Genomic DNA, 10,849 nt, shown 5'->3' with positions numbered 1-10,849 from the left:
AGCGTTACGCATCCTACAGAAACACACAGACCCGCGTCCCGCGGCCGGATTTCAACACGCGCGTGCTCCCACAGAGCGCGGCTGCCCTCGCTGCTCCCACCGAAGCGGCGGGGGGCCGGGGCCGCTCCCCTCACAGGGCCCCGCAGGATTTCCTGCCCCGCCAAGCCCTCAATGCCTGGAAGCGGTTTTCTCCCGCGGGCAGGAAGGAGGCGACGAGCACGGCGAAGGGCGGCGGCGGCGGCGGCGGCAGCGACTCCCGCCCCGGGCGCCGCCGGAGCCACCGCGCCTCACCTGAGCGGCGGCGCGCGGCGCCGCAGGGCGCAGCACCGCCCCCGCCCCCGCCCCTCCCTTCCCGCCGCTGCAACGGCCGTAACGGCGCCGCGTGCCCCGGCGCGCTCACGTGAGGGCCCGCCCCGGGGGGGCCGGCCGGCCGGCTGGGAGGCAGGGCCGCACCGGGCAGGGCCGCACCGCACCGGGAGGCGCCCGCGCCCTGGCTCCAGCTCCAGCCCCAGCGCGTCCCGCTCCGCGCTCAGGTGAGGTGCGCGGCCTCGGCGAGCGGGGAGGGAGGGAGGGAGGGAGGCGCCCTCCCGCTGTGAGTCTCTCCGGTGCGCTCGCCGGGCCGGGGGTGACCCAGCCCGAGCGGCGCCGGGCTCCGCTGGAGCGAAGGGCAGCGGGAGGCTGCGGCACCGCGGGGCTCCGGCCGCCGCCCCCCCCCCCCCCCCCCCCCCCCCCTCCCCGCTCCTTCGAGGGCAGGAGCCGCCGGCTCCTCCGGGCCCTCGAGTCCCGCCCCGGGACAGCCCCGGCCCCACCCGCGGCCCCGGCCCGGCTGGAAATGCTGACAGCTCCCCTGGGTGCGCCGGCGGTCCCGCCGCAGCGCTGCCGAGCTATTAAATACCGTTAGACGTACCTATTCTTCCTCTGCCTGAGCACCGCCAGTAGTGCGCGGGGTTAGTTATCGCCACACCTGATACCGCTTTCATTTGCTCGTGCAGCGGGCTGCTTTATGCCACTTATTCTGGCTACCCCCTCTTTTTGAAAACTCAACGGGCAAAACTAAAATCTGTTTGCACTTCTCTTTCTGGATATTGATCGACATGTTCACCATAAAAATTAAACTTTCCCCTCATATGGGTTCTCCAGGCACTTTCTGAACGTACTTTGCTTGAAAAGCAATTTACTGAATTAATGTAGCATGCACAAAGATAACTTGAGTTGACGTACTAGCAAAGTGACACCTATTGCATGAGCAAAAATGGAATAGCCCTACCCTTAGGTTCCTTTTTAATCTTAAATTATTAATGGGTCTCTGCATTACATGAATGAAATTTGCACTTGCTACCGAGTGCAAATGCATGTAGAGAACTGGATACAAGAGGAGCCTGTTATGGAGAAGGACATGTCTCCATAAAGACTAACAGGAGGACAAAGTTAGAGACCCCCTTCAGTTCCTTGCAGTTGGTGAGGACCTCCGGGGGAAAAGCAGTGGGCTGTACCCAGCCCAGCTCTTTTACAGGTCTCAGAAAAGAGGAATGAGAAAAAGACAAAACTTTTCCCTGCTTGGGTAGCATAGGAAACTAGAGCTTTAGTGCATACGCTTTTGTTTAGCAGCTGTTTAACTGAGTCATTGTGGGTGCTGCTAAGGTAGGGTTAGTGGCAATCAGAGTATCCCATCTTCTGCTAGAACCTGATTGTCAGCTGCTCACCAAATGCCATCATTTGTGTTTAGTTAAAGGAAAGTTTTTACATTACATGTCATCAATTACTTTTGTCTATGCAATCAGTTGAGAAAAAAAATCCTTTATCTCTAAAGGCAGACCCCAGAAAAAGCACATTTGTCTAAACTGAAGTAGGAAGGGCAAAACACTTGCATTTACTGTTGATTCTGGAATGTTGGAGGTTTGAAAATATGTTGAGAGGAAATGTTGGTCTAGGTATCAATGGAGAGTAAAATTTCTACTGTCTGTTCAACCATGTAATATTCAGTAAGTGAGGTGTGTCATAGTGAAGATTAGAACTAAGGTTTTGCTCTTTCTTTTACTTGAACTTCTTCCAGTATTTGAACTTTTAAAGGCAAAAGTTTGAAGTAAGACCATACTAAGCAAAGCAGAAACATCACAATTATAAGCAGTTACTTTTTGTCTACACAATCCCTCAAAGCTTGTTGAAGAGGTTTTGGGCAGACATACTGAAAATATGTGATTTTACAGAAACATGAATCCAATACATAGAGATGATAGGCTAGTAAAAAGAAGCAATTAAGTAGGTTGAGAAGATAAAATTCTGAAATATTGTTAGTTTGGTAATAATCTTTGAAATAAGGTAAAATATAAAAGAAAAACAACAACAAAAAAAACTGGTGGAGAAAAAAAGATTGGATCAGCTTAGGTACTGAACAACCCAGAGGTGCAGCTGAGGTGGTTTTGAGAAAATTGGGCTGAGATTTCCTTGAGTTTTCTTTAGTGCCATGGTGTTAGAGGAGTGATGTGCCCATAGCAGAAGAGGCTCCTCGGCTGGATCACACGTGACCGGTTAGGTGCTGGCTCCGAGGAGCCATCCAGGGAGCCCAGTGTTCCACATGGTCTCGTCTGTTCGTTCTGGGCCAGGTTTGCACTGCAATGGATGGCCTGCAGCAGCAGCCACCTGCTCCTCCCTGTCCCACTCATTTAAAGGAAGTTCCCCACCTTGGAGAGTTAGACCATGTAAGTACATCCCTCCCTGAATTACTCTGGCTGTAGTTTCCCTCAGTTTACAATGACCTTACCGATGTGCAGACAGCACCATTGTGCTCTTGTTGTTGTGGGTGAGCGTTAGTTCAGGTAATGCCTGCCTGCTGAGGAGTGGATGGGAGGGGAGAAGGAATTGCACTGCCACGGCCAGAACTGATGCTCCCTGGTGCAGGCACACAGGGTAAGAGTGGCATAAAGCCAGCTCTCTTTTCAGCCGTCAGCTCCTCGAGACTCGGATAAGGAAGTTGCATGTAAGGTTTAGCTGCTCTATTCTGAGTGCAGATCATCATTGCAGAAATAGAATATCTGCCCCCACTACAATGGTAGGGAAGATGTTTATAATTTGAAGCTGTAATCAAGCAGCACAATGTTATTAATTATTAGAACCTTTCTTTTGTGGTCTCAACTATTTTCAAAACCAGAAAGCGGAAGTAAAATTGAGGGGCAGGGGAATGGAGTCCAGAAACGGGTTTTTTTTCTGTGAAGTGGAACTTTTCAGTTTATGCTTTAGTAATGATGAAAATCAGGTTTAACTACATTTCTATTTGTTTACGCTCTTCAAGCAACTGGTCTGACTTTACAGCATAACAATTAAAAAAATCTGATCAAGCAGGATAGTTTTGAGGTGGCCTTTAATAGGACAATAATGCAAATAATTAATGATTTCTGAAAAAGAATTATGAATGAGTCGATGCAACAACTTTGCATATCTGTGTGAGAGTGAGAAGGATCTCAGTGTATCTGTGGAGGCCATGTCTATGGATTTTAATGAGGGCAAAACAGATAAAGGCTGGTTTAAATGTGTGAGATCTCAGGGAAATAAAAACAGAGAAAGCTCTGAGTTTATGATCAGATAAACCAGATCCTTTTTTTTTTTTTTTTTTTAAAAGGGATGCTCTGAAAGATGCTGCAAAGAACTTCTAATCTGTCATCAATACTGAGGAAACAAATGAATAGTACAGTATCACATAAATAGATATTTAAACAGTTTGAGAGCCCTGTATGTGTTAATGCCACTATTTAATTAATTATTTGGGGGGTTGTTTCTTTGTGGGATAAGGCTGTTATTTGTAAGGCTCACAAAGGGAGCCACGTGTAGAGGCTGTAAGAGCCTGCCTTGGAGAAAGTCAGGGTGAAGACAATGGAAAAGATGTTGAGAAGATTCTCAACAGTCACGGTTGCATGAAACGTGGCAGTTAAGACAGATATGGTCTTTGCCACTAAAATGCTTACGGATAAATGGCAAAGGTGCTTCTAGGGAAGGGAAGGACCTCTAGAGGGATATAAAGATCATGCCTTTAGCTCTAGTGTCAATTCCAGTGGCTTGCCTATTCCACAGAGGTGAAATGAGGTGTTATTTTATTTTCTGTGTTCACCCTCACTATTGTCTTGTTCAGAATATCTATAGGAGTTGGGAATTTCTGTAAGAAAGTAACTTCAGTCCTAAATTCAACTCTGAAATGTTGCTGATAAGGAGGAAGAAATGTCTAGAAAAGCTAAACAGGCCACTAGTTTCTTCAGCTGAAGAATCTGCATTTCACTTCTGCTTTTCAAGCTAGCATGAAACCTCTGACAGCTATGTGTGTCACTGAGCATTGCTTTTAGGGCAGCATCTGAGGTGAAATCAATGTTGCTCCCACCTTTGGTTCTTGGAAAACCTCAGCCTTGCTCCTGGATGGGAACCAAGCCACAGTAATGCAGACATTTACCAAACCCAACAAAGCACTTCTATAATTAATTTCATTTGGGACCAAAGGTGGAAGCAATGCAGAAGTCCCGGTTCACATGTCATCAGGCTGTCAACTCATATTTTAGAGTCTTATCACCTTCTCGGAGGTGGGCAATACCCCCCTCCTCAGAGTCTGTTAGCTAACCTATGAAGAGCTGGTTAACTGATACAGCAATGTTTGTTTCTGACATGTAAGGTGATTCTTTTAATCTAAGTCCAGAGGAAAATTATTCAAGAACAAGCTTTATTTGATACAGTAGTGTCACTCTCCAGTTATGCTCAAAAGCGTATCTGTGTACCCATGATTTCTTCATTGCATTGGGGTGAACAGTATTTTAATGCAGATATTCAATTTACCTGTTTGTAATTTTGAAAGACTGCTGTGTTGGCCAAGCAAGCCAGTTCTACGATATAAAATGTATTGTAAGACATGTGTTTGGTATTGCATGTGTTGTAATTTTAGGTTGAAAATATTAAGGTTTATTCTCTTTTTTTTTTTTTTTTTTTCTCCTTTCCCTTTCAGGTGTGCCACAGTAAGAGAAATACATGAAATATCTTTAATGGAATTCTGCTTTTGATCAAGCTGTTAAAAATGGATATGAATATTATTTTCTCCTGTGATGTAAGTATTCCTGGGGGAAGGGGGTGTGGGTGTGGGGTGCGGGAAGTGGAGAGTTAAAACTGACTCATTTCAGTGTTGCCTGCCTGTCACCACTGTTGTTCTGTCCAGAAGCTTTTTGGTCAGGTATTTTAAAGTTATAGCATGTGTGACTTAGAGAACTTTTAACTGAGAAGTCATGGAATTAATCCTTTCATTTACAAGATTAGTCGGTTTTGTTCTGATATTCCAGTAGATAACAACAAATGTATAAAGGATCTGTATTGTTGCAGAGTTAGTGTAATGGGTGGCTTCTGCACTTAGTAGCTTCTGACCCAATGTCGAGCTTTTCTTCAAAGCATTAAAGAAACGGAAGCTGCTAAGTCTAATTTTCAAGAGTGAATACTTACACAGACTGACTGCAGATGCAGGAAGTGAGTGAGATCCTGGGACGAAAAAAGAGTTTGTACCAAAAATGCGCAGGTACTCTTTCTGCAGCCAGCCAGATTTCTTTGTTCCTGCTCCATGGAACCTAGCAAAAAGGTTGGCTTGTTGCCAGCCTGAATTACAGGTGCCTATTAATAATGCTTTTGCCAAGTCCCACACCCAGATCTTCACAGATTCATACAGTAAGCATGTAAGTTAGTAAAACCAAAACCATCTTAATTTAGGATCACAAGAAAATTCAGGTTGTGAGGAACCTCAGGAGGTCATGTGGTTCAGCCCCCTGCTCAAATTTTGGAGTAGTCAATGCAATTAGGTCATTTTTACCCATTGCCCTTCGCGCTCTGTTATATGTTCAGAAGCATTAACAAAAGGTGGATTTATATCTTGCCATATATATTAAATGTAAATTATAATAATGCAAATAGAAACATAACATGCTACTAAAATTTGTCAGAAGGGAAAATATTTTAATTCAGACAGGATTGTATGAGAATGGCCTGTTTCTCTGAACAAAGGAAACAGCAAATCTCTGATGTATTAATTTTTTGAAATTACAAATGAAACCGCTACAGGTCATCTAACACAGTGACATGCTGCCAATATTTTCAAGATGGGTTCCCTGCAAGAATGACCCCTTCCCAAGCATCTCTAGGGAATCTGTTTATTTACTTTATCATGTAAGCAAAATTGCTTTCTCATAATAAAGGAAAGGGAAGTGAACATGTTGCTTATCCTGCCTGTTACATGTTACTGAAACATTTCCTCTGAAGTATAAATATTTGTTCATGGGAAAACATGGTGACAATGTGAATAAAAATAAGCATCTTGTCAGGAAGCTTAGGGAGCAATCTCTCCCCCAGGCTCTCAGAATAAACACAAACCAAGTGTTCTCCCCCCCACCATTATGTACTACCAAACAGATTTTGTGATCCCTAGGAATAACTACTTCAGTGTTTTGGCTGGGGAGGGTCATACAAAGAATGGGTTAATGCTGTCAGGAGAACGAAATTTCATCATTCAGAGCCTCATAGGAGGGTCATTGAAGTGAAGAGACACTTGGTTTACTTTGGATTCATGCTTATCTTAATGTGCTTTGAATTGATCCCTCAAAATTGGTAATTTAATAGCTTTAATAGTTACATTAGTAATTTAATGAGCCCCCTCCAGCACATCATCAAAGACAAACATATACTTTGTGAACAAAAATAGAAGTCATTTTATAGGTAACGCAGTTCTCAAAAGCCAGTGTATAATATATCATGTATGCAACTTGTGATGCTATGAATTATTTAATGTACACTAAAAGTGATTTCAGCATCACAAAGTACTTATTAAGGCAAATGGCACACCTAAGAACCCCAGTATTTCTCTTCACCTCTGCTCCCAGTGTCAAGTCTCACTTCACAGCCTGATTTTCTGACTCTAAATGAATTTTGGAGTAACACTCACAGCTTATATAATTAAGTTACAGAATAAAGTTCTTGGAAACTTGCTGTTCCTATGCCAGTCTGTTGCTTCTGTGATTGGGCCTCACTTCTTGAAGAGAACATATAGGTAGGTCTGGACAAAAGTTAGCTTACTTATTGTCAGGTACTTGAGTCAGAAAGTGCTGCATCTGTGGAAGGCATGACTTTGTAGAGGTTCTATTTGCTCCTTAATATCCTGGTCACACCTTATTTGCTTTTGGGCTTCTGTGTCACTTGAGGCATTATGAGATGAGTAGTAGTAAATTTAGCTCTCTGGTTAACGAAGCTGCTGCTCTCTCAGAGATTACTTTCTCCACAGTCAGTTGAATAAAAGAGGTACATGTGTGTTAGCCACTGCAGCATGGAGTCTGGAAATTTAATTTAGCTGACAATTCAGATAGCTAAAAACAGAGTTCTGGACTGTGCAAAACCTGGAGAGGTGTTTGTGAAACAGTAACCTTCAGCAGAATTAAATGTAGCAGAGCAAATGTTAAATTTTAAAACTACTTGAGGTAGTTCTTCCTAAAGTTATGATTGCATGTGACTAGAGATTAGAAAACTGGGGGTCTGCTGTGTCTGTGGTTGGGGCGTGGGGGGAAGGGGCAGTGTTGTTTGTTGCTTTTAATCTTTGTAGTTAAATTTATATTCTTTAGCACTGTCTATCACAGACTGTTGAAATCTTGTACTAAGCACGTTTCTAACTTCATCATGGGATTTCCTGTGCTTTTGATAAAGGACAATGAATGATTCTCACAACACCTATGCAGAATCAGGAAACAATTCCTTGTTACTGTTAGGTGGGAAACGAAGAAAGAAACGATGCAGTTCTGAAATGTCCATTAATTCAGGGAGCTTAAGCAACAAGGTAGCCAACACAAGAAATCCAAATTATGATATAAAAGCAGTGCTGCCACACCAAAGCATCCTCTTGCCACCTGGAATTACCTTTGTACTCACACTTATGGAAGCAAGGGCCTAGCACTTGCAAGATGAGGATTTGCAGCAATATCAGTATAGTAACAGTACCCGAGCTTTAGATACTTGCTTGTTTTCATCACTCCATCAATGGTGAAATGTGCTTCTACAGGGGCTCTTAAATGGGTATATGCTCCAATAATTGTCCTGAGCAACAGGTACCATTTACACCTGAGACATATATATGTTGTGGCCCTTATGACTCTCCATGTTTCAGTTCTTGATTTATGACCATTGCTTAACACTTGAACACCTTAAATTTGGTGGCTCTTTTTCAGATGCATGTGTTTGGCTGTCGTATGTGCTTAGGTATATATGTAGATTATTGGTCACTAAATAAACATTTCAAAAAATACTTACCGGTTTTCTAAGGCAAATACCTGTGGGTCAGGCTTCTCTTGAGGCAATGCAACTGTCTCCATTAGAATTTCTCCAGGGCTGAATTTAGTTCTTTTAATCCTCCCTTCTTTGTGCATTTGCAACAGTGGGTCCCACTGACAATGCTATAATTAAGGAACTCAACATTTCTCTTACAATAATAGTACAGTAGTATTTTAGCTGTAGTTCTGAATTTCAGCAAGAAGCCCAATGTAAATAAAATCCCTTTTAAATTGGGATGGTGGAGAAATGTTTATCTTCTGTAACAGGTATAGTTTGACAAAATTTTATAGGAAATTGCTTCTGTAAATGATTCATACTTTTTCCTGCAAAAATATTTTGGAGATGAATTGGGGGAGGCATTCAGTTTTCTTGAGGCTTCTATAATGCTACAAAATGGACCCTGCTGTAGCACTTTTGCCAATATGTATGGGAGCAAATAAGATTAATACCTTTGTAGTTCTTCTATGCTACCCTTACCCAGGAAAAGGTCTCTCACCTGACTCAGAAAAAGACTTTTAAGGGTTCTTTAAAAATAAAAAGCTACATGCCTTGCTACTTTATTGAAAAATAAAAGAAAAAAAAAACACAAACAAAAAATCAAACCAACCAAACAAAAACCAACCAACCAAAAAAAAAAAAAACCAAAAACAAAACAAAAAAAAAAAAAAACAACCAAACTGTTTAGTAGAATTCCTGATGCTTTGGTAATATGACTTCCAAGCAATGAGTGCTTGAGAAATTTTAAGGCATTGGAATACTCCTGATTTTGTTTAAGCTCCCTGAATGACTGATTAAGTTCAAAACCACTGCTGGTGGTTCTAGTTTGGTTTTAATTTTACAAAGGTAAATTCTACTCCTGACATACTTAAATGCTGCAGTTACCTGTTTGTGTATGTGTAATTGGAAAGTGATGTCTTTTTCTCCATCTTTGAAAATCACATGGTATAGTGGCTTGAGTCCTGTAAACTGTCTTTTGCCTATTCTGTGTTTCAAGCCTGTAACAATGATACTTTGACAGCTCTTGGAGGTAGTGTGTTCCACACCCTCTGTAAAAACTGCAAATATGTGCAAGAAAGATGTGCTTTCATGGTTGATGGCTTCTGAATGGTAGCATTAAAAAAGAAAAGAATCCGTTTTGGTAACTATTCCTAATAAACAGAATTTGGGAAAGTCTCATCAAACAGCCTGTGGTGAAACATGCAAACTGTTTTCATTCCCTGCTTCCTAGACTTGGAATCACTTGTGTGCATTCACTTGTATGGATCACTTGTGTGCATTCCTCTGCAACTTCTGCACTTACTGTTATCCTTCAGCTGCACAGTTTTGCTAGAATTTATAGAAAGTGTTACAGAGGGAGAAAGATGTCTATCAGACCAACACTGCTAGTATTCTTTCTGCATGTGATCTAAGGCCTTGACTTGTTGGGGAAATGATAAAGCTGTAACTAGATTTGCTTAGACATATGGAGGTAAACCGCTAAAATAGATGAGCAGTGTTTGGACAGTAGAAACCTTGTGTTGATACAATCCAATCTAACCCACTGAATTTAAGTTTGTGTTGAAAAAGTGCAGTCTTTGCAAAGAAATCTGTGCTAGTGTAACTAAATGACGTCATTAAATAGTTGTGAAGGGTTGCAAGAAGCACAAGGTCTTGCCTTCCCAGAAAAGCTTTCTCTTTCAAAAAATGTGTGGTTCAAAAATAGAGAATGTGCAGAATGTAACAGGAGTTTCAGATTTTGAATTTGGACCTTGAATGATTAAAACCACAGTGTTGCTACTGTGATGGATCACACTATTCAAAACAAATGAAGAATTGCACTGTAATCTTGGGAGGCAGAGGTGTGTGGGGGTGTGCATAGGGAGGGAAACTGTATTCCAAACCAGTACATGCTTTGAACAACCTAGTGGAAACAAATATTAAAGTGATAGGTGTTTCATTCAGTGCTCTTTTGTTTCAGCTGCTTTAAATTATATGTCTTCATCTTTAAGACAGGCATGTTGCAACTAATTCTATGGACTTTTTCTTCTTGAATTATCACCTGAATTGAAGCGCAGAGGAATAAATGGAAGCTCTTCCCCATCAGTTTCAGTGGGATTTATATCAGGCTCTTAAACCATAACTGGGGTCTTTTGCATCTAGCTAACTACGGGACAGAGATGCAGAAGAGTAATTGTAGTTAACAAGGCTGTTTCTCAAAGATTAGTGATGGTGAGATCAAACTTCCCTTGATTCTACTATCTAATCCTGCTCTGTTGGTTTGATACCCTATAATGATCAGAATATAGCTGTTGGCTGCTGTTCTTGTATACCAGCAGTGATCAGAGACCAACAGTACTAGTCTTTGGCAACTGTGAAAAAGGAGAGAAGATAGACTTTGCTTTTCTACCCCTCACCACCCCTACCTTCCAGTTCCTGTAATTAGAGATGTATGTTCAAGACATGTACTCATGATCTCCTTATAGCACCAGTATAAGCACTCTGAGCAGTAACGGCGTATCGCTGCAGAGATCTCTATTTATGTATTGCT

The 10,849-nt window shown here is 42.3% G+C and overlaps 1 protein-coding gene across 3 annotated transcripts in view; it reads left to right on the top strand.

Annotated features, from left to right (window-relative positions):
* The first annotated feature begins 352 nt into the window (after window positions 1–352).
* Window positions 353–10,849, top strand: part of RHOBTB1 (Rho related BTB domain containing 1) — a 55,577-nt gene continuing 45,080 nt past the window's right edge. For all 3 annotated transcript variants that reach the window (XM_042790881.1, XM_042790871.1, XM_042790849.1), the window contains exons 1-2: window positions 353–533; window positions 4,979–5,077. In XM_042790881.1, the coding sequence (XP_042646815.1) occupies window positions 5,076–5,077 (2 nt within the window). In that variant the 5' untranslated portion in view covers window positions 353–533; window positions 4,979–5,075. The remainder of the gene's footprint in view (window positions 534–4,978; window positions 5,078–10,849) is intronic.

Source organism: Tyto alba, unplaced genomic scaffold (assembly GCF_018691265.1).
Source record: "Tyto alba isolate M040663 unplaced genomic scaffold, T.alba_DEE_v4.0 Super-Scaffold_1, whole genome shotgun sequence".
Classification (NCBI taxonomy): domain Eukaryota; kingdom Metazoa; phylum Chordata; class Aves; order Strigiformes; family Tytonidae; genus Tyto; species Tyto alba.
Note: the sequence above shows the minus strand (reverse complement) of the source record. Positions and strands in the feature narration are given on the sequence as shown.